General features: G+C 41.3%; 1 protein-coding gene across 1 annotated transcript; it reads left to right on the top strand.

Moving 5' to 3' along the window:
• Window positions 1-9,638: 9,638 nt before the first annotated feature.
• TMEM177 (transmembrane protein 177) lies at window positions 9,639-14,099 on the top strand. The gene is made up of 2 exons (XM_051624232.1): window positions 9,639-9,682; window positions 12,970-14,099. Exon 2 carries the CDS (start codon window positions 12,984-12,986, stop codon window positions 13,932-13,934), a length of 951 nt encoding a protein of 316 aa, XP_051480192.1. The 5' UTR covers window positions 9,639-9,682; window positions 12,970-12,983; the 3' UTR covers window positions 13,935-14,099.
• The last annotated feature ends 10,657 nt before the right edge of the window (window positions 14,100-24,756 follow it).

The following is a 24,756-nucleotide window of genomic DNA, read 5'->3' as shown; positions in this document are numbered from 1 at the left end:
ACCAGGCTGAACTTTTCAAGCACTGGGGTTTTTGGGTAGGAGGTAGGCCAGGACTACATTGTCTTTGTGGTCATTATTAACAGAACAGGGATTTTAAGTTCAGAGTTTTTAACAGACTCTTCTCCCTACACTAACAATAGTAAACATAACAATTGAGGTCTTGATTTTTGTGTAAAATTGTTAACACTGATCACATCCTTAGGAATGGTCCTTAACGTTTATCAAATGTGCAGGTTAGAAAGGAAACAAGACTCAGGTGACCTGTATGATCAAGGAATCACTTAATCAATTTGGGGGAAATTTAAGGGAGAGAGAACTTGCTGCTAACTTAAATGTCTGATTTGGAAAAAAGAGAAAGCACAGAAAAGACATTTAATATGGTTTTGTTTGGTTGTTTTTTTCTTGTTTTGCTGGCCTTTGTGCAAATGAAGCTTTTTTTCACTGTTCCTGACTTGCTGTGTTACCATGGATAAGCTTGGAGCAAAACCAGGTTTGTTAATTTTTATTTTTTTAAATTTTTCTTTCACCTGGGCTACTGTTCCTGTCTGTGTGCATTTTCCTGTATAAGCTGTTCATTTTAGTTGCTACTTCGTATGAAGGAAAATAAGTAACTGAAAGATTGGCCAGTGTACTTAGTAACAGTATTCCTGTCCTGTAAGTCTTCAGTCAATTAAATACTGTTATCTGTGTGCAGCAAATCAGAATATCAAAGTGATCTGTAAACTAACACCAGTCCTTGCTAGTTCCAGTGCTGTTCTGTAAATTCTCCTAAGCTTAAATCATTCTCCTCTTAACTTTAGATGAAAAAATCACATGAGAGAAGGATTTATATTTATTAGAACTTTATTCTGTTTTTGAGCTGAGGATACTGTGACTCATTTTCACCTGATTCTTTAGTTGTTGTCACTCATCTGTGAAGCTGCTCTCTGAAAACCACCTGGTTATCTGTTAGACTTGATATGGCTGCTCTCAACTTTTAGTCTAGATTACCTATGACAAGCTACCCAATAAGTAGTTATCATAATACATGATAAGTTTTCCTTTGTCCTAATGGATAACATGGCCTGCTCCTCCAAATGCAGCTTCCAGCTTTTTGATTGACTCTCCAGTTTATTGGCTCCCATGTGATTCTCCAGATGTTACATGTGAGATCAGTCTTTGTTATCACCTCCAGATTAGTGAGGAGATTACATCTGATGAATGCAAACCATTCTTGGCATTTAACAATTTCTGGTTCAGAAGGTAGATTATCAGTTTCAGTCTTCTGAAGTGTTATCCTTGTGTCTTCCCTTGTGATTTGTGATATACAAAAGCAAACTACTGTGATAATGGGCTTTTGCAGGCAGTCTAACCATCACACAGCTCCTGCCCTGCACATTCTTTGTCATAATATTTCACACTTGTTCATTTGCACGTAGCATGTTTTCCTTACCACAATCCACAGACCTCTCAGGCCCTTGTTTTTATTTTTTCCTTGGGGAATACCTTTTAGCAGGGGAAAAATCAGCAGTTTCTATTTTGGGTTTGATTAATGTTTCATGAGGAGACTTAAAAAGGATGTAACACCCTCTTGAGGAGGCTGTGATACAAACAATAGCCTCTCTGGGGAAAAAAAAAAAATATATCTATATATATATTTCTGTACACCAACATACATTCCTTTTCATAGAATGCTGGTTGGCTTGGAATTTCTCTTGAGGATTTCACAGAAGTTTCTCCTCATGTAGAGTTATTTGGTGGATGAGAAAAGATCTGGAATTCTTATTGTTTATAGTATGATCTGGTCCAATGCTAGTGAACCTGTGGTATTTAGCTTTTTGGTGTTCAGACCTGGAATGTGATTGCAGTTTTAGGCAGCTCTTAGAGGATGACATCTACTTTTTTTTTTTTGAGTGGCTGTACATGGCAACTGCATCTTTGGATGCTGCATCAGCTGTGTAGGTCTTCTATGCTTACTTTGAAAGGTATCTTTCTTTGGAGCTTACCTTTGCAGATGGAATGCTTATGCCTCAAGCCAGCTAAAGGAAATTGTATATAGTATAAACATCAGACATCACCGGCAACATATAATTGGAGTGGCAGTAGCTGTATAAATGAACCTGACACTATGGTAATCCAGATTTCACTTTAGTAACTATCCTGAACAAGTTATTGACCTGAAAAGCTTGCACTTAAATAAAGAGATGCTAGTAAAAGATGTAAATAAACATGTCTGTTCCTGATCACACTTACTGCTTAAACAGGAATGAGACTCTGGATGGTACTGTTTTCTTTAGACTTTGAGCTGAGAGGGCATCTCATCAAAACTTAATTTATTTGCAAAGATGTAGCCCACACAAGTTGATCCAGCTACATTTAAAGCTGCAAGATATCCAGTCTAAGACCTGTACAGCCTGAAGAACAGGTCAGTAATGGTTCTTAAAGTACTGTAAGATCCTTATGTGACTGCCATAATAGAAATGGATGGTTCACTGGTTGAATGTGTTCTGCTTTTCCCCAAGAAGACAGTGTGGGATAAGACCCCTCCCCTCCTACACAGACACATACCACAGTGTCAAGGCAGACATAATTCACCTGGTTCAGCATGGCAATTGGCTTATAGAAAACAGCTCTGGTTTACTGTGGCTGTTCTCTGCTTCACACATTCCTTGTAAGACTTTAACAGCTCCCACACAGAAGCTGTTATTTTTCTCCAGTTAAACATGCTGTCCAAGAAAAATGCTGTGTGGGTTACAGCTACATGTGATCCCATCTTCTCATGAGGACCTTAAGTATTTTAACTATGATTTTCTGGCTGAGGAAAAAAAAACAAACAGATGCCACTTTGAGAGTGGAAAAAAAATGTAGCTAGATAGATTTGATTTTTTTTAATTAGAAACTTTATAGGCTGGGACTCGAGTGTTCAGCTCTTCAGCAAAGAACTGGGCAAACTGGCACTCAGTAAGGAAAGGTAAAGAAAATGCTGGATTTCCAGTGGTGAGAGAAATTATTTCTGCGTTAATAGAATGTATCTTTCACTACTATTATCAGCATGAGTTTTCTTTCCCTAGACAGCACAGATTTGGATCTGAGCTTTGGTTATAACACCAAATAAGGCAAGTCTTCAACCATTTGGGTTTCTATTAATTCAATATGTTCCAAACAGATCTCCCTTTAACACTGAACTTGCATTTCGGCAACATTTAATCCAGTTATTTCTATTGATAACTCTGCCATAGAAATGGGGTGTCTTCAGCTGACTTGAGTCAGGGTGAAATCTGTAGTCTGTGCTTATGCTGGGAGTGTGTACTGTTTTCATAGGCTTTAAATGCATGAAATATAGAACTTTCACTGAAAATATTATGGTATCCCTGATTTTACTTCCTTTGCCCAGCTTCTCTTGGCATAATCTGATCCTTGTAGTTAAAATTACTGGAGGCAGGAGACCTATCCTTGCAGTATGCACCACTAAAGGAACCCAGACTCGTGCATATGCTTCACTGAGGCTGTGAAGACATCAATCACACACTTCTGTTTCTGAATAACTCTGCAGGTGCCAAGAAATTATCATTTTAATACCCACGGTTTGTTTCTGGAACAGCCTTAGCAGGTAACAATGCTGGCTTTTCTTAAGCAAAGTATGTATTTCCAGTTCTTTGGGCACTGCCTCTGTACCAACACTCTCAGTGCTCATCACAGACCACTGTATGTGTTACAGCCAACACTTCTGATTCATAGAGACACTTATGCCTAGGATCTTTCTGTTTTCTTGTTCCAGGTATGTCGTGTTCCATGTATCATTCTAGCTATGTGTAAAATGGAATATTTAAACAGCAATTATCTTCCTGGTATTTCCACCAAAGCAAAATCTTCTGAACACCATTGTGCTCTGCCTCCCAGTCTTGCCAGCAAGAGCCAGGACCAAGTCTGTCTCTGAGACAGGATTATAAACATTTAAGTTGTATTCCACAAAGTAAAACAGAATCCAAAGACCTGATCAACAGAGTCTCTGCTCCCTGACCTGCTCCTGCCAGAGCAGCTCATGTTCTGTTTGTACCTTTCACAGCTACTAATGAGAGAGGAAAACGTATCTTTAGGTGCAGTGAGTTGGAAAGTCATAGTGTTATAAAATACTCCCATCACAGAGCAGTGTGCAGCTGACTGACTCAGTGAAATAGTCCCAACTTCTGCCTGCTGTCAAGAATCATTACCTTTGCAGTAAGGATATGAAGGATTGTAAATGTTACCAGGGTCAGATAGATTAAGTCTGTTAAATATTACAGCATTGCCTTTACTGGTATCCTCCCTTTCCTGAGACATGCTGCTTGCAATTCTGAAGGGAAATAGTGCTAATTAGCTGTATTATGAAGACATGTGACATCTTAATTCACTATAGCTACCTTCCTTTCACTACAGCTAACTAGTTGCAGGAGTAGAGCTCTTGAAGATAAAGGCTGTATTAGTTATAGACAATGCACAATTGTCCTGGCTACAAGTTTGGTTTGTATGCATAGGCAAGAAATCCCAGGCTAGGCAGTGCATTTATATTTGAGTTTTGTTCTGATTTCACTAAATTGCACCACAATGATGTCTGTAATGCAATTTAAAATGCAATGTGGTATAGGGTCTGTCTCCACAATGTGGATACACCCAAAGCAGTTCTAAATAGCAGTAGACTAGTTGCAGAACAACAGAGTTCAGCATGAATCAATTTTCCCAGAATCTGTACGTGGTTTTGCTTCCCAGCCCTCTGATGCTAGTACCCAGATTTTCCACCAGCATCCATTTCATCTGGATATGTGTCTATTAGCATCAGGAGAGACTGCAGAGCACATTCAGATCCAGGATTTTTTTTTATTATTATACTTAAGGAGTCCTGTTTAGACAAGGATTTTCCCTTTTATTGCACAGGATGCTCACTCTTTATCATCAACTTCTGATACATCCAGTTAGAACTGAGGGAGCTTGTACAACTAGTCCCAGGATGTGAAAATGAAATAGCTCAGTGATAAAAATGTAATCACCTGCTTTTTTTTTTTTCCTCTCCCACATCTGCCACCACAAAGAGCCCACCTAAGTTTTAGGCAGATCTGGACCAGCATAGGAATACTTCAAAACATAATGCCAAGGGTGTTTGAGTGGAAACAGAAGTTGGTCCCACAAGTGATGTAGCCAGCCAAATTCTTCACAGCCTCTTTGCTACCTTCTGAAACACTAGCTTTTGATCCCTGACTGGTTCTGAGCTGTGGTACATTGGGAAAAAAATCCTTTCCCAGCTCCTTTGAATACTTTGTTTTACTTTGATCTATATATCTGTCAATCCCAATAACACAATTAGACATCTTTTCACTTCTGGAATACTGGGGTTTGGAGGTTTGATTTGAGACCAGAAATAGAATTCCCTTTTCTATTCCCACAGCTGTGTTTCTGAATGTTTATCCTCTGCTGTACTTGTCAACATATCACCCCTCTCGAGGGGGTGATACAAGCCATGTATTTGTCTTTAATCATAGAATCATAGAACTATTCAGGTTGGAAAAGACCTTTGGGATCACTGAGTACAACCATCATCCCTACTCTACAAAGTTCTCCCCCAAACCATATCCACCAACACCACATCCAAACAACCCCTAAACACATCCAGGGATGGTGACTGAACCACCTCCCTGGGCAGCCTATTCCAGTCTCTAGCCACTCTTTCTGTGAAAAAAAAAAAATTCGTAAAAAAAAAAAAAAGAAACATTAAGAAACATAGGAAAATTTAAGAACATATGCATATCCCACAAATAAAGACAGTTGGGCATAGATCATCTTTTTCTACAGAAAGGGCTTAACAAGGAGACAGGAAACTTTTTATCCTACTACTCTTTACACGTGGCTTTGATTACCAGCATAAGATTAGCAGAGTTTTTGGCATTCCAGTCAAACAATGCAAGGGTTAATGTGGATTCTAACTTGTGCTATCTGAGCCCATAGCAAAATTCTAGATTACAGGTGAAAATTGCAGTTGTACCCCACATCAGCTGGACAATGAGAATACTGAAATCTACCTTGTCACTGAAGCATTTTATAATAGTTACTATTGTTTTAACCCTTTTACAAACAAATTTATTTTAACTATGGATTAGAACTTCAAAGTAATGAGGTTTTGGTTATCCCTAGGTAGGTTCAGTTGTGAGCTATCACTTGATCATCTGGGATGGACCCACAAGAGGAGCTGGGGGAATGTGCCATTCAAGGCAATATTATCAATATTGGCCAATATCTTCTGTTTCAGCAACTTGAATAGCTGAGATTTCAACAGCTACATCTTTGTCTTTTTGCTATTGTCACTTTGCTATTAGCTGCAACATAGAGATGTGCAGCTTGCTCAGACTGACAGGCTGGAAAGATTTTCTTCCCCTTCAGTGCAGTAAGATGACCACTTAAGTATGAACAAGCTTGACCTTTTGACACCAGTCAAGAACCTTAACGGTCACTTAATACATCAGTTTTCCGTGCATTGTCTGCCGCCTTCTGCTGTGTTGAAAATTTCCAAGCACTACACTCAGCAACGTTGAAAGCAGTCCAGGTAGCTGCCTCACAAAAGGCTGACATGTCACACCCTTCCTTCACTACAAGATCTTCCCCAGGTCTGCCAACACGTCACTTCAGGATTTTTCTGTACTCTAGTATTTTCTCTGTTATTTATCAGACTTATCCTCTGTCCCCATTGCTTTAATTTGACAAACGCTTTTGTAGAAATCCCTAATGTCTACACTCTCCAGTCCCTTGTTTTTCGTGATTGCTTCTGTAGATAATTAGCAGATGATCCTTGCCCTGCAGACTTCACAGTCTCTGTCTTCCTGCTAGCAGGAAGTGGTCACAGACTCACACAATGCATTTCCCTGGTGCCAGAAACCTGGAAGATTTCTGTCACCTGACACCTGCAAGAACTGAATTACATTAAGTGTTTGGGACATGCAACACTGCCTAAACTTGGGACAGAACTGCAAGGCTCTTCATGCTACCCTCCATTAAAGCTTATGTTTGGAGACTGGATTATCCCCAAACTTGAATAAAAGCGCAGATAAATGGACTCCGTAGAGGAAGAAGAGGTTGGGGGAAGAAATGTGTATGTCTCAGACTGGCAGATGTTCACTGACTGACCATATTTACTTTGGAAATCACATAAGCAAAATAGATTCTGAGAGCACACAAATTATTGCAAGAAGTCAAAGACTTCAAATTCTGTACTTGAAAACCAACCTTTTTGTTAATGTAGCAACAAGACATATATAACTTAGTAAGTTAGAGAGGCAGGTGACAGTAGGCAGCTACATTTTCTGGTTTAACGTCAGACAACTGTAGTATCTTTTTGAATAAGTAATTTAGAGCATGTCCTACAGCACCACCTAGCAGGCTAATTTAAAACTTGTCTATATTGCTTGATCCCTGACTGTAACAATGTGCTTATGCAACAGAAATAGGGTGCACTTCAGTTGTCTTCCACCTTACCTGCTGTAAAAGCTGCTTCTTGAAACTGGAATCGTGCCAACATGGTGGCTAGTAGAGTTGGAGCCTCTAATTTTCACAGTCATACTTGTTATAAAGCATTTAAAAGAAACAATAGTGCAAATGCAATTCTGTGCCAAGCCTCTTCAGTTTTTGCATAAGAAACCATTGGTTTCTAGACATCTTGATCTGGTACTGAAGGCAGAAGCACCTTTCTGAAAAGTCAGGCTGTACAAACCCATCCAACCCTCCCTCTATATTCACCAGCAGGTTAAGTAAGTCTTAGTGACTCTCAGGCTTTCAAAATCCGTCATTGCACTCTGTGGTTTGGTTAGTATGGATGCTCATCTCCAGTTGTCCACCATCACCTGCATGCACTTTTTCTTTGTATATCTGTATGAAGTATGAATATCAATGCCAGCTTACAAATGATAAGCAGATGATGACGCTATATGCCGAATCTGCAGGCCCATGGCTACAACAGCTCCTTACTGATATAAAGGGGGAGTGAGGCTGTTGCCTCTGCTTCTCATTGCGTCCCATCTTGTTAGAGTCCTGGCACTTTTCAGACTTTTTGATTATCCCATTCAGCTTGCCAACCTGGTAGAAAAGAATCGCTATTTCCCCCATTACTATGTTTTCTGCTGTTAGTGAATTAAAACCAGTGTACAAGAGGGTCTGGTGGATGCCAGTTCTGGCAAAAAGTAAGTGGTTCAGAGGGAGACAGATGGGGAACGTGGGACCTTTCCTCTGACTTCTCCCTTTCAGTGGCAGCAAGCCATTCACCTGCCTTGCTGTACTGAATAAAACCATAACATAAAACTAGAACTGTGCCCTCTCATGAAGGAGCATGTTTTCTTAGCAATTAGGAACTTGTTTATTAAAAATTAAAACCAATGCTGTCATTAACAGCTTCTGTTCACAACAGGGACAGATGCTGGCAATGCCCAACCAGGCCTGTTTAGCATTTCTAAAACGCTAGTCTTATGTGGGGGGAGAAAACGGGCTGTTCTCCACAAGATCATCCAGTAGGAAAAAGATATGAAAAATACTAAGATATTTATCCTGCAAGTCCTGAAGAAAGACCTATATTTGAATGAAAGCTCCCAAATATCCAGTTTACAATCTTGATAATTTTATTTGAAAGGTCTAGGAACCAAACCTTTACCAGCAAGAGATGCCTCAATCAGGGGCTGCTACGATGGAAGATGTGTCAAAATTAATCTAAGTAAGTAAGAGCCATGGTTTTCATTTATTTCTATTCTGCTGTCTCTCAGCCCATATGGAGCATTACTTCCATTTGGATTGTGAGGTCACCTAATGACTGCCTGGTGCCAAGGGACATTTAAAAATGACTGAGCACCACTGCCTACCTTTCCTAGAGACAAGACAAAGCCAGCCTTCTAGTGTCCACTACCCAAATCCCTAAGCTGTCCAAAAGCTATTCCCTATCCTCGTTTTTCAAGGACTGCACATCCCAGAGGCAAGGCTGCATGTGGCTGAGCTGTGCTCCTGATGCCAGTGCTGGCCAAAAGCTGCTGCTCCTCCACCCAGCAGCCTCCTCCATGCCCCGGGGAAGCCGTGCGGCCCCGGGGAAGCCGTGCTGCCACAGGCAGAGCTTGCCAGGGCCTTCTCAGGGTCATGAAACAAATTCATTATTGAGAAACCATCTTCTCCTTTGAGCAAATCATAACTTTAAAGCCAGTAAAGATCCCTGCGTGTTATTTTCCTGCTAGAGATGACAGAGAAAACAAATGTTACATGATGGATGCTGGGTACTTCACTGCCTTCCAGTAAGTGTTCCCGCACTGGAGTGGGCGGGCTGTATTCATGTCCACATCTAAGGCACACTGCAGGCAAAAAACACCGGGAGTTACAGCATAACAATGCGAGGGCACAGAATGAAGCCGTAGCTCGGGCAGAGGGTCCCTGCCCGGGCCGCAGCCGCCGCTCGGGGTGTCCCGCAGCAGGGGCCCTGCTCGCCGCCTCCGGGGCAGCGCAGCGGCTCGACCTGCCCGCGGGAAGGTTCTGCCGCCGCTTCGCCCCGGCTCCCCCGCGGGGATGCAACCTCTGAGGGAGCCATACCCCTCACCCGGGCCCCGCAGGACCGACCGACCCCCCCCCCCGCCCCGCCGCTCGACGCTGATGGCGCCGCCGCCCGCCCCTTCCGCCCGGCGCTGCCAGCCCCGCCTCGGCGCGGGGAGCCCCGGTAGGTGCGGGCGCGGGGGGCGGCGGGACGCGGCCCGGCTTGGCGGGGGGAGCGGCGGGAGCGCTGCCCCGCGGCCCGGTCCCGGGGCTGGGGGGGCCCTCGCCCCTCCTGGCGGCGTGCGAGGCCGCCTCCCCGCTGGATGTTTGTTTTCCGACCAGCGGGCCTTGAAGCCCTGAGCCCTGGAGGCGGGCTCAGCCCTCGTCCTGTGTCCTGAGTGATCCCTGTTCTAGGTGGAGCTTTTCTCTCGGATATGTGCCATTAAAAAAAAATAATAATAATAACGTTCCCGTGTTAGGGGAAAACCTGCCTTGTTATCCCCTTGTTTTAAATGCTAGCTGTTCACATTCTCCGGCTTACGTGAGAACGAGTGATTGTAACACCACAGAGATAAGTAATATTTCAGCGTTTGAGGGAGACGGTCAGATAAACATTGTTGTGGTTCTGTGTGAACAAGCTAAGCCAGTAAGTTTGCAGGATATGGGCTGTAAAAACTACCTCGTAGCTTCCGGTTGCCTTCCTTCTGCATAAAACGCACAGAGTTTATGCATAAAGATGTGAGATGCAGTTAGTGCTGCAGTGGGGTTTTCTGCAGGAGCTCAGAGCCAGTGCAAACCCCCCAGGGAAGGTTTGAAAGCACAGGTGCTAGAAGGTATCAAGGGCAGTTTTGCTTTTATTTTCACGAGTATTGACTATCATGAGCAAATGAGTATCCATGCCATTCCCTGCTTATCCTGGCATGAAGTGTGTGGCAGGATTATCGGGCATGATCCAGTCAAGAATATAGGCTGGGCTGTGAAGTGTCTACCCACAAAGGTTTAAAGCCATACCTGCACAAAGGATAGTTTAATTTAAAAAAAACCAAAAAAACAAAAAAAAACAACAAACAAACAAACCAATTAAAAATACTTAGCAACTGTTAAAATGTGCATGGCTGAAGCAGGAAAAAAGTTAGTGTTAATGAATTGTATGTTAAGAAGTGTATGGATAAGCACAGTGCTTCCTGCCCCTCTTCCCTGTGGCTCACCTGCCTGTCCAGGTGTGCTTCCCAGCATCCAGGGTTGCTGACCAGGAGGAGTATTCAGTATTCCATGTGCTTGGCAAGCATCAGTTGATCATACAAGCAAGAAGAGCAGGCTGATTTTCAGCATGGTCTGGCCTTCCCCACACTGGCATAGACATAGCTGAGGGGCTAAATTTTCTTCTTGCTATATTCCTAATCTTAAAAAGATCTGCTAGCCTGCCCAAATGAGAGGGCTGTCTCTAACAATAGTGGGAGAAACTTGGGAACTCTTGGGAAATCAGCTTCATGTGTGGATCAAGTGATCGTCTTCGTACAGTCATCCCCTTTGAAGTGCTGTCCCCTGCACTGTGAACGGCATGACCTTTTCCATCAAATCTAGACTGTCAAATTTGCTGAGAGGTTTTTAACTCCAAAGAGGTCATTTGGATGTAGTATTACCATTTTCTGGGTTTTTTTAAAATCTATTATCAAGGTTTTCTCCCAGAATTGGTCTTCATCCAATTTCTTGGCTCTTCAGCATATTTTTTCTTAATTAATTTCGTTAAACGAATCACCACCTCTAGTCTTTAGCAGAATGTAAGAGTACTTCCATGTACTACACTAAGAAATAGATATTAAATTATTGTATACTTACATGCATCATTGTTTTTATTAAGCACTCAGTATGTGTTCAGTGCAGTATAAACATTAAACAAGATTATTCTTCCCCTGGTGAATTTACAGTCTGAAAGAGCTTCATAGGGAGGAGTAGTAATACCAAATCATTAAAACACTGCCTTTAATTTAATTCCCTTTTGTTTCCCTGTGGCTAATACTCATTTGCTGTTGATCATGACGAGTGCATCCCAGCATGCCATGCAGTGCTGTTTGATGATGATACAGCCCCCAGTTGTCCACTCTACCCCTCTGCGGGTGGTTCTTGTTCAGCCTGAGTGGAAGAAGAGAGCATATGTTTGTTTCAGCTGCTGCTGTGCAAAGCCCAGCAGCATAGCTGAAACCCACCTTTGATGGTACTCAACATTAAGACTTTGGTTGTTGTATCAAAGCACAGTTTCCTTCTGCCACCTCAGCTTCCTGTAAGGACAGCTGTAAATACTAATGTCTTCAACAGCTGCAGCAGGATTCTCTGGAGCTCATGTGTTAAAAGTCCTGAGAGAAAAGACATTGCAAGATGCAAGTGGAAACAGGGGCATCTTATTTTCATTGATGTCTGTTGGATGTAGGTACCTAACTCACTTTTATATCTTTATAGTAGCATCATTTCATAGGAGAGTTCTGTAATTGAAGGAATTGGAACTTTCCTTGGCAGGGCACATCATATAGCTTGGGCCATAAAAGGAACTGATACTTCCCAAGGGAAGCAGGACTCTTGAACTGAAGGAGTTGGCAGGTTTGAAAGTTTTTAAGTTTATCTGTTTACTTAAAGAGTCACAACATAGCTGTCTGCCCTGAAACGATTTTTGTTCCAGTTTCTGCTTGGAATGTACATCTTAGTTGTCAGACAAATTATTTCAAAGACAATTTTTTGAAAGTAGCCACTGAAAACATGTTGCTTTGTGAAAACAGCTTTTTACTGAGTAAGCTAGAACCAATGCTTGGAAGGTGAAATACGGGGGAAAAAATGCCTAGAAAAAACACATACTGTTTTTTTGTTTGGTTATTGTTTGGTTTTTTTGTTTAATAATGAGGTTGACTATCCATTAGAACAAACTCTAAAGGAATCTGTTTCCTGAAATTTTCACATCAAAATGCAATTGTATTTTGGAAGTTGTAGTCAAGCTCAACTTAAAGAATTTAGTATTGAGGTTACTGACTAAAAATTTTGGAGCTGTACTGTTAGCATAGGTTAATAATTGGCTCTTTCTGACCTTAGTATCTGTAGTCCCTCTCTGCAGTGGAGTGCAACAGTGGGATTGTGCTGGCAAGGACTAGGCAAGTATGTTGGTTAAATACAGAATGCATATTGATTGCTGGGGGAAGGAGGAAGTATAGTGGCTTTATTATTGCCTTTATTGCGGTAAATTGATTTACTGGAGGAGAGGGAGAAGTTAATTCTTTGTATCAATCATCCTATGTGCCAAGGTCCCAAAATTAATGAGTATCACTCACTCTGTAAAGGTGTGTTGTGTTTTGTAAAAAGGGAATATTTCTCTGGTTATTGTGCTGTGCTGCTTCTCCTTTTTTTTGCTTGGTATTTTAAAATGCTACAGAGATGAGAGACTCCCATTTATGCACACTTTAATTCCAGATTTTATGTTATAAACAGGTTAGGATTTCACTATGGCAGTGCAGATCCTGCGGAAGGCATCTGTGTGGGCAAAGAAGCGCAAGATCACTTTGTTGGCTGTTTCGTGCATGGGACTGTTTGGTGCTAACCTTTCCCATCATGTGTTTCCTGAGCAGACATTCAAACTGTTGCATGAGTGCTGGTCAGAGGGGCAACCAGCTGAGCTTTCACAGAGGCTTTGTGGTGTCTTTGAGGATGTCCTGCAAGATACTGGTGTGAAGTCTGCTGAGTCCTATCGAGCCTTTGCAGCTTCTGGCTTCCACCCTGTGAGTGCTGGAATCCCCTGGCTGCCTGCAGGCTCTTGGGTGGGCATCCCACCTAATTTTGATAGCACAGCTGAGGATGAAAAAGGAATAGTCAACCATGTTGTCGTGATCAATGGCAAGGAAGTAGACTGGGAGAGCAAGGAAGGTGTTGCTTTGAAAGAAGCTCTGACTTTTTCACTTGAAGCTCAGAAGTTTGCCATTGCCAGAGAAATTATGTATTTGAAGAATGGCAGCCCTTTGGCAATTGCAGTTGTGGCTCCAACTTGCTTAGCTGGTACAATTCTCTGTGGAAGAGGTATAAAGCTACTTCTGGGTTTCTCTCCTGGCCCCATGATACTTCGTGGCATCTGTAACCTTATAACTGCTGCTGGTGGACTAATGTGGTATTACATTTCTTACGATGCTATGACCTATCATCTGGACTGCAAGGCTGACAGGAAGGCAGCTACTGTTTCCAAAGACTACGCCAGAGGTGGGGTTGAATTTTATGATAAAATCTTGTCCCGCAACAGGATTCTTCGTGGTCTGATGGGCAAACAAGGGACAAAAATGTATGCCCCAAGTGGTAACCTTTTCCCAAGATACTGGTTCAGAGTAAAGTACACCCCGTACACTTACCGAAGAGATTTGATTGTTAATATTTTAAGAGAGCTCCAGGCACAGAAAGGGAGTGCTTGAATTTCAAACTTGTGAATTATGTATTCTCTTGAAACACTGCTGTGCTGCTTTTTTTTTTTTTTCACTCTGTATCTTCATTAGAATTTCAGGGTTTATTTTTGCATATAGTTCGAAAGGAGTTATTGCACATTGTGTGAATAAAGAATTCTCTCTTCAAATATTAAAGACTTGCTTCAAAAGTGCTCTGTTCTGTGTGCATCTCAAATCACAAGACCACTGAGGAAGGGAATTTCTCAGATACCGATCTGGAATTTCTGCTGTTCTGCTCTGCCTTCCTGCCAGTGAAAAATGGAAGTGGTAAAGTCCAACAGAGAGTTTGGGGAGCATTATAATTTAAACTGGGGTGTTTGTATGGATGTTTGCCATTCGTCCTATGGAACAACCCAAAGATACTTAAAAGCCTGGGCAGCCTGTATCAAGCTGTTACATAAATACCTGGACAGTGCTTCTGGGGTGTTTTTTTAAGTTCTTGTGCTGTGTAAATTCTTATGCTGGGATCACCATTGCAGTGGCCGTATGTAACATGACAGCCATGGGTTGTTTGCTCTATTGCAGGTGGGGTAAGTGCGTTCAGGAGGTTTCCTGTGTGCCTTGTTACATTTTTTTAATTTCATTTAAAATACATGTTGATGTATGTCACCCTTTTACGTCAAAGAAGGCAACGTCTAAGAAATAAGTCTGGCATTTGTTGCAGAAACTATTGAGGTCTTTGATGAGACGTTAACAGAGGAAACCATTCTTCTGTTTCAGATTAGCCTAAGAAGGCCTTGTCTGGCAGAGCTGAGCTTTGCCTAGGATTACTCATCTTCTGGAAGAAGGATCTTTAGTGCATGGCCAATAAACTTTCCATGATAGCCTCACCTTATATGTGATCTCCAAGATGATTGTTCTCAAACTTTGTAGTTCCCTCTTTTCTGTGTTCTCTTGCAGCCTTTCAAGTAGCCCTCCCTGATGATGCCATAGCAGTTCTCCTCATCTCTATTGTCATTCTTACAGGAAATTCTGTTATTTTGTGTCTTCTCAGTACAGATGTGTTGAGTATCCTCTCTACCCTGGTTTTGTTCCTTTTTCATCTGCCACAATGTTAACTGTCATGCCTGTGTTTGCTCCAAGCATTACTGAGTTCTGCTTTCCCTTTGAATCACTTGGTGATGGCTATACTAGCTGCTGAAGCCATATGCAGAAGATGTTTGGGTTTTTGCTGAAGTACTCTGTGTCATGGATGTTTTTCTGGACTGTGACCTATCACTTGCAGTTGTCCTTGAAGTATTAAGTAATGAGATGCCTCTTAGGTGCTTTCTGGCTCTAGGGCATAAGGTTCTTGTGACCTTTGTGAAAGAGTTTGACGAAACCTTCTAGTTTATGGCATAAAAGGAGACTTTTCCTTTAGACAGGGGGCTTTTAAAGCTTCAGCCGAAATTTTATTTTATGTCTTTTGCAGGTAAATCCAATGTAACGGATCAAGATAGAGGTTTTTTGGTTAAGTGATGCTGTGGCTCAAGACTGGAATGTAACTCCTATTCTGTACAGCCTTTGAGCTGAGTTCATCCTTGTGTTACTCCTTCAGACAAGTCTAAGTTCCATGAGATACTATCAGAGAGAACTTGGCCTACTTTTATGTGGTTTAAGGAAATGCTACTACATAAAGGATACAGAGGGGAAACAAAGGCCTTCTTTGAGATTTACAACAAGTGGCAATTTAAAATTAAATTAAAGAAATCTGCTTGCCTCTTGCTGCTCCTTACTGCTGCTTTTCATTGAGGTGCCTGCAGCTAGTCTTGTTATTTAACATTCTCAGCTTGTAAACCCCCAGTGATGCTAATGGGTTTTGCAGTTGTGCACTTTGCTTTACTCTTACAGATGGGTTCTCCAAGAAGCTCCATGTATCTGTACATGTTGTGTCTGCTCTGGTATATTAGTGTTAGTAGGGGAGTGCTGGTTAGTTTTAAGACATATGCCCTTTGTCTCCCAGAAAGATGTTCTTGCCAAGAGCTTAGAACACCTCCATCTCTATATAGTCAAGTTGTGGAAAAGCAGGTAAATAGCATCAGTGAAAAGTCTTACAGTCTCCCCCAGCTCTGAAGCTGAAACTCTGAGGACTTAAAAAAACTTGTTTTAGTAGTAATTTGCTTCACTTGCACTGCTCAGATGAGGCAGTTTAAGAAGTCTAAGCCAAGAAACTGTAGAAGTGAAGGTGTGAATGAAATAATGAACTCATAAAAATGGATATTGTCTACAAAAATGAAGCTCTCTGGTTAACTGTTTAAAGGATGAAGTGTAAGTAGAAAATTACAAAAAAAGAGTTGCTAGTTTCAATTTATGTACACCATAGTTCAAAGTGATATTTCCTTGACTTTTATTTAAGTTATATTATCCTGAATTTTCTAGATAACTGAAAAGAAAATCATCACTGTATCTTAATTTTTATATAAATGTAATGCGTGCTGCTACATAAAGCTTTTGTGGAAAATCCTGCAGGTGATGAGGGCCAGCTAGGTGCTTTGCTCAGAATTCCTACTGGTGTCCAAAAAAAATGCAGGGTCTGGCTCATGTTTCATTCCCAATTCTAAAAAAGGTGATCTCTTGTCGTGGAGATGCCTTCAGCTTGTTTAATGGTCAAAACCATAAAACTGCCAGAAAACAGAGCAAGACTGAGAGCTAGACAGTTTTCTTGAAGACAAACAAACTGTACAAGTTACCTGATTTAAAGTAATTTCTGAATCAGCTGCTATGGGTATCTAGCTCCTCTTGCAGGTTAAAGGAAGAAAGAGCTTCAGAGGTGGCTTCCAGAAGAGAAATCTCCACCTAGGGTGGCATGTGAGTAAAGAATGTCCCCCACAGTATTGCCACATGGGCTTCAGTTTAAGTGTATCAGTCCCTTAGAAAACAGCATTTTTCATTAGAGTAGAGCACTGTTATCACCCCTTTTCACATTAAAGCGGTTTCCAGAACCTGACAGCTAAGATGGTGAGAGAGCTGGCTGTGAAGCTGTGGAGCCTTGGGAAAGCTTGTGGAGAGGTGATGCTGGAAACCAAGCATACTGCTGTCATTTTGCCCTTGGCCATAGCAGTTGTGAAACAACTACTGTGACAAAGTGTGGCTTGGGTGGGAGTGAATTTAAATGGATGAAACAAGTAATCATGACTGCATCACAGGCAGCTTTCACTAAAGGAACAAATGCAGAGAATCCATTCCAGAGCGAGTACTGCACTATACAGCCCTTGTGGGCATCACTTAAACAACTGGAGGTATCTCCACTATGTGGAAATGCAATTCCTAGTGAGCTGCAGACATTGAGACAAGTATGTCATATCTTGTAACTGTTATCCACTCATGTTCATTAAAAGCTTCGTGTAGCAGGTGTGATTACATTAATGTAAAAAATTATTAAGTTGCAGACAACCTGCCATCCATGCATGCACCAATTCCTTCTTGATTTCATTCATCTCAGCTGGAAGCGTATATAGCTGGAAGGCAGAATGCTCTGGTAAGCCAGGGAATGTGGATGTAGGAAGACATAATTAAGATCTCAGAATAAGGAGAACACTGTTGGGAAGAGAGAGAAGCTGAATTTGGTTGCTATCAAAACTAGACTTAAGAAGAGAAAAACAATGTAATTATTCTCTAGGAGCTGGTATGTTAGACAAATCTGAATGAGCTAAAACATGGCTTATGGATGTTTTGCTGGGCTTCTTTTTCACTGAGAATCTATCTGTTTACCTGAAATGGGTATATTCAAGATGCTCAAACTGCCAAATCTGTAAAATGGAGAAAACTACTAAAATCTGGCTAGAAATTGGTCCATCTTTCCCATCTGGAAAAAAAAAAAAGGGGGGATTTTTGGACAAGCCAGACTCCTCATAGCCAGAAATGAACACTGAAATGTCTCTGCAGCTGGGAGCTCTCCCTCTCCTCAGTCAGACCAAGTTTGCCATGTTCTGATCTGCAGTCTTGACAGAAAGAGTGTTCTCAGTTTGTGTCCAAAAATGCTCTTTAGAAAACAAAGTTAGCCTAGGTGTATGTTTATTTCCCCCACCTTAGTCACTCCTTACTGTAGGAACCATTTGTGGTACAGTAGTTACTATAATGCAGTAGTTACTGTAATGGGACCTCTGCCTAATAAACATATCAATGAGCTTCCTATATGTGACAGTAATTAAATGTATTTGCCTGAAGTTTTGAAAAAATAATCATCCCCCAAATAATCCTTCCTAGATAACAATTATTTAATTAGTATTTTTGGTGGCTGAACTGCCATCGTCTGGAAGTTGGGTCCTTTTCCTGTTACTCAGAGTCACTAGCTGCTTTGGTGTGCAGGAGCGTTGCAGTGTTAATGTAATCAAGGCATTACCAGCTTCTTTCAATATAAGGGAGTAACAGGTGAAGAAGCTGTGTCTTCCTCTCTGTGTGGCCAAGCTACTTCTGCTGTAGGTATCTTGCACAACAGCAGATCTCATTAGGATGACTAATAGTATTTAGAAAACATAAGACATTATGAGCACTATCCCAGGTTCACAGTTCCAGCAGTTCTTGCAGAGGGAACATTAGGAAGGAATATGCAGTATCCCAGCAGCTTTTCTCTAGTAACTGGTGGTTTACTGCAGACTTGCTGACATCTGGTAGCTTTGTTTTTATCATTTGCTGAAATAATTTTCCAGTAGGAATGTTGTTGTTCCTTCATTCTCTGTTCCTTTTCATTTCCCCTTGCTCTGCTACTTTAGTTGCCGCTGCTGACTTACCTTGCAAGCAGCTTTCAGCTCACTCAAACAAGATTTGTGAACTTTTTAAGCTCTCACTTGCTGCTTGCACTTTCATTTGCACTACCTGCTTGCTCCTACAGTACTTAATAGCTAAAGATCACAGCAGCTTGAACTTCTCTTGTTCAATTTGGTTTAGTCTACGTACTTGTGCAATGAAAAATGCCTTTGACTAAATGAAAAATAGGCATTGCCATTAAAAACCTTCTTGTTTTGCCACCAAAAAAAAAAAAAATACTGCTTTTGAATTTTCCGTGTAGCATTACTTTTTGAAAGACATATTTCATACTCGCTATGGCACTCAGGTAACTTTTGATCTTAATCTGCCTCTGTCAATTTTAATTTGCTGCTATTCCCTTTGAGCCCTTAGAAATTTTTGGTTTCTGTTCCTGAAAATTGTAGGGAATTTCATATACTGCTATGGCTAGGCAACATACTGTGACTTGAAAAATAACTAATCTTGCACTATTAGCTGGTTGTACTGATGTTGATCTAGCTCAGGCACGTCAGCGTGGCTCTTGGGTGCTTCCGTGTAGAGATACTGTGCACTGGCTTTTAGAAATGTGTCTTCTCAGGTTGCTGATATTGGCGATTTCACTGAGGAATTTTTTGACGTCTCTTAATCACCTGCCACTGAGTAGAAGCAGAGGGTCTATTGGGTTTTGTCTGATGGAAAAGAACACTTACTTTTGACAAATAAAAAACAACAAACAAAATAAAAAAACCTTAAAAAAAAGAAACCAGAACCTGGCAAGGGTGAGGGGTTTGGAATGCAGAAGCAAAGCCTAGGCAAAACCAAGGAAAATAAGCTCATGTTCATTAAATTTTCTGTCTTAATGTTGTTACAAAGCTGTGTACTGCACAAGAATTGCAGTAGACTTCTGTAACCAGTTGCATATGATTTCTAGGTTATCCCATTAACAGGGCTAAGCTTTGCAGTCCTGGCAGTTCACACACAGATCCTTAGCTGCTCCTGAGTAGCATCTTCCTGGCTATGTCAACTACAATAAAACTCCAGCTGCTCAGTACATCCTCAAGTAGTCATGTTTGCCAGCACTTTCCAGTTCCTTGTGTGCAGCCACAACCTGGGTACTCCAGATAACACACACAGCCCCCAGACAAAAGCTTCTGCTTCAGTTGCCTTACCCACACCAATTCCTCTTCTGTGCTCCTTTGGCCTGGAGGCAGTTCTACACAGCACCAGAGATGTCAGTGGAGCAGCCACTGATTTAAGATGTTGAGACCTGCGTGTGATGGTTCCCTCTTTAGCTTCCACTAAACACTGTGTGATAATTCAGTACCATGTTGGCTCTATCAGGTATGCTGGCCGAAAAAGCTCATGCTACTACTTATTTCCAGCCAGAGAAAATGGAAATTTGCAGAGTACTGTTACCACAGATATCACAGTCAATATCAATGTGAATCAGCTGAGACTGAAGCCATTATTTGTGATACAAAAACCGGAGTGGAATTTCCAGAAGTGAAAACTAGTTAATTATTCCACTGTAACTATGAAAGAGATTTAATGAATGTAGAAAATAAAACTATAATTTGCTTTACTATTTTAAAGCTATATTCATTCTTAAACAGCAAATTAATTACTATAGAATGAAACACAGGATCTGTTTCTCAGGGGAGACTGAAAATTAAGGTCAAGTCATGTTGTAAATAAGGATGCTATTTTTGAAAAAAAATTCCCCCCCCATTTCCTGATTAGACTGGAGGCATCTATAAATATTTCAGAAATCAGAGCAGGGGAAGAATTACTCTATATGAAGTTTTCCTTGTAAGATCTTTTCTCATATGGGATGAGTTCCACTGCCCCGGTGACTGTGTTATGAAAGCGTGTTATATAATTCTCTGTAGATACCCATAGACAGATGTATTTATGGTTTCTGGAAACTTCATGTAATTTAGGCATAAAACTTGAAGTGTGTTTTATAGTTCCTCATTAATAATAGTTGAGAATTATGCTCATCTAAGGCAGCACACATAAATTCTTAATGTTCAGACATTCATTATATGCCTGTGGTGGTTAGAAGTTGCCATAGGAAAATAAAAGCCAGTGATCCCAAAGGTTATTTTTATATATACTTTTAAGCATTTTGGAAAATTGTGTTCATCTCATAACACTTCTTCCCCTTCTGTTTCCACATTCTTCCACTTAATCTAAAGATATAATAGTGAATATTGAAAAAGAGCAGGAATGAGAGAAACTTTTTATTGATGAAGTTTTAAATGAATATGGGAGCATCTTATGCAAGGAAATGCTCAATCCATCATTTTATGGAGGTTACAAATCCAGGTAGCTTTTTGCAATCACAGTTTGCAGATCTTAATAGTATTCACTTGTATCATATGTGAAGATGGCTGTAGCATCGTTGCAGGTGGCTAGATGAAAGCTTAATGTCTGTAAGCAGGTGAAAGGAAGCAGGTGAAAAAGCAAAAGTTTTTCCTCACTTTCTTGGCTAGAATGTAATTTGTGTCATAAATTAAAGTCATGCTTTAGCAATTGCAAATTGAACAATAAAAACATTCAATCTTTTTTCTAACTTCCCAGCATCTGAATTGGATATGTAGAGGCGTAAAAAAAGCAAAAGTTTCAGTCTCAGAACGGAATGAGAGTAATTGGGATTTTCTACACATTTGGGGTTTCTTTGCATTCTTTTCTAAGGAAAAATCTGGGCTGAATCCTTATAATAGATGGATCAAAAAAGTTACGTTTTCTCCTAGAGTCATGTGTTGACCAGATCTTTATTCTGCTCATGCAGTGAGTGGAAAAAAAGAAAAACCAAACCAAAAGTGGTGCCATGTTCTGAACAAGCAGTTCAACTGGCACACGTACTTAATTGTTTCCTTGATCTGGGTACAAAATTGCTTGCACTGGAGAAGTGGTATGTAGAGAACCCTAAAGTGAGTTTTCCTGAGTTACTTCATGACTGTCTCATAAGTTTCTTTTGTTCTTAGACTGAAAATGGATTTGATATAGCTTTGAACCCTACAAAATACCATGTGTGTGTGTTGTGGAATCACCTGTGAAAAAATTTCTTCCCCTTTCACTGAATGTTTTCATCTTGGACTTTCAGATCTAATGTCTGCTGTGAAAGAATTGTTCCTTACCTGGTATTTTGTGGGTATAAGATGCATGTTGGTTTCAGCTGAAACTGTGTATGAAAGCCCTGGAAAAATATCCCAGACCTACAGCACTCTATTTTTGTTTTGTTTTTTTTTGTGGTGTTGCCTTGGTTTCAATCTTACAGAGCTCCTACTGAGTTTTGCCTTGAATGGGTAAACAGAGCCAAAACTGATGGCCAAATCCAATAGAGCTGCTTGCCTAAAACCAGCAGCAGGCATGACTGATGTAGTGATACAGATTTGTCATTACACTCATACATCATCCAAGCCTGAGCACCTCTGGTTACTTCACAGAATTTGACAAGGGTCTGGAGGGAGCCCAGTCACGCTGCTTGGTGCCAAGCAGTGATGAGCCCTGCTCAGCACGTGTTCGCTGCTGCGGGATCTGCAGAGAGGATCGATCTGTTCATGTGCTGTGAGCTGCCTGAAGCTACATTGCTGGAGTCAAACCCATTGCAGAGTGCAGCTGGGACGTCCTTTTAACACATGGCTGGTGGAGGTGACATTGCGCTGTGTAGTGTGCTAGCGTGCATGTTGAGGAAGCAGATCTGTGCTAAATCGTCTCTTCAGGTTTACGATTTGTAGGTTTACACCTTAATCTCCTGGAGATTATTTGAAGGAAGGTGTTTCAGGCAAGGATGGATAAGGGAGATCCCTGCCATGTTAAACTGTGTCATGGTGTGGGAGGCCTGGAAGCGGAAGAGGCAAAAGGAGCTTTCTGGTAGTTTAAACAGGAGTGAGCCTGGGCTACTTGTGTCATGCAGTCCAAGGAACATGTACATCATGTACTCATTACAGCCAATGTGGAAAGTGTTTAACTCCTTGGGAAGCAAGAGATTGAAACCAAGTAATCCCCCAAGGTGGGTGACCTAACCACAAAGCAGTCATTGAGCTCTCCTAGGACAGATTATATTCAGCACTGTGCAACAGTGTCCTGTCTGCTGATTTCTCAAGTCTTATTTTGCCTTGGGTTTTCTTTTAATGTTGACTTCCTAGGAAAGAAAAAAAAAAAACAACCAACAAACAAACCACAAAGAAATTTTATTGCTACTAAAATAGGTTAAGAAGAGCAAAAATCCTGCTAATTTTTTTCCTTATGATCCAAAAAAATCTTTCCATAGACTGTGGTACAGAAGTATTATCATCTCCTATTTCTTTTTACAATTTTCTGTCTTTACGATGGTGTTTGTTAGCTCTTTGTACCTTAAAGTTAGTCTGTATCCAGGCTATCAAAAAGCATGCAATATAATTTTCCTATTGCACAAATAGTTTCCCTGAAAAGCAGTGTGTAAAATACAGATCATGTTGTAGCTGGTTTATGTGCTGTCGTTTATTGTGTGCATTCATCATGCCATCATAAACTCACCAAGCGTTTTGTAACTCAGCCATTAAAAGTTCTTCCACCCTGCAGTGAGAGGATGGGCTCACAGGCTGTCAGCTGTGAGACAGTGATTCTCTGGTTTAAAAATCAGTCTGTTCAATCTCCCTGTAAATAATTCAAGAAAATCACAAATGCAGAGGTTTTTCCCCACCCCTTTTCTGAGGTAATATGTAATATTCTGGGTCAAAGGGCAGTTATCTGTCAAGCAGAGAACATGTTAGGGAAGCTTCTGCAAGTCAGATGTGAACTTTATGTACCTCTTGTCAGGCAGTCACTCACACAAGAACTGGCAGCAAGTCTGAGCATATGTGCTTGAGTAACTCCTGCCCAGTGGGGATAACACTTGACTTTCTCTCTGAAAGAGAGCTTTTTTTAGGAATTCAGCAAAGGCCGTAGACTTTGAGGACATGGCTGCTTTTCCTGGAATTAACAGGCTGTGTTGAGTTGCAGCCTGAGATTCCTTGGTTCAGGTAACGTTACATCTGCTGTTCGTAATACTTACTGGATTTTCAAGTGCCAAGGCCATGCCAAGGCCAAGGTGGGAAAACTAGCAACTAGCTGGAGGGCTTGATTAATGGGAGCCTAACCAAGGGGAAGGGAGACTGGCCCAAGATTGCTGTCATCTATTAATAAGACCAGAATGGTCTCCACACTGCGGCAACTGTGAATTATTTAGTTACCACAGATGGACAGCGTGCCATTTAAGTCAACAGGATTTGGCCCGAACTTCCCATTAGAGGTCTGGCTTTGCTTAAAGCCCAATGTAAGGCATGTGCAGCAGATGTGTCACCGACTGAGACAATTTCTTTTGCCCTGTGAGCTTTGGTCCTTCAGCAACATGCTGGTTCCTCAAAAAGCACTGAATCACTTTCTGCTATGAAGTGTGATTTTTATATATGCCAAGTTTGCCAATTCAGGAAATAGTGGCAGGCAGACAGCTGACTGTAGATCCAGGGTTTCTACCATGATCTGTCCCTGGTTGAGGGGAAAAAACTTGGCCAATATGGTCATATTTAGGTTGACTCAATACCTTCTTCTGGACTGTGGGTGGCTGCGTCTGCAGCCTTTGGAGAGCAGAACCTGCCTGCTTTCCCAGAGCACAGCCTGGCTGAGCTCCTTGTGGGCTGGCAGAAAACTCCCATCCCTGTGCTGACAAAGGGTAGAGGCAGAAAGTCTGCAAAAGGTAGGACCAGAGGAGAAAAGGCACCTGCAAGATGAGAGTTTGAAAATGAGACTGAAAGTCCTCCTGTAAAGCCACTGTCTTGACTTCTTTTCCTTCAGCTAAAAATCACTAGATTTTGCATTTTGAATACCCTGATGCTTTGGTTGTGCAGTTTTAGAATGAAATCTGCTTTCACTTGCAGTGTCCCTCTTGGATATATTCTTCCTCAGCCCATTGTAAGATTCAGAGGCTGAACTTTTAATTCTTATGGTATTTATTGACCTAAACTTTTGTAGTATTTCATTTTCTTTCTGCTTTCAGATGGAAGTGGAATGGGAAAGAAGACACATTGATGGGGGTAGTTACATGGCAGCTACCCATGTATTT

This window comes from Apus apus, chromosome 6 (assembly GCF_020740795.1).
Source record: "Apus apus isolate bApuApu2 chromosome 6, bApuApu2.pri.cur, whole genome shotgun sequence".
NCBI classification, from domain to species: domain Eukaryota; kingdom Metazoa; phylum Chordata; class Aves; order Apodiformes; family Apodidae; genus Apus; species Apus apus.
The sequence above is the reverse complement of the archived record's forward strand: the minus strand, read 5'-3'. Positions and strand labels throughout refer to the sequence as shown.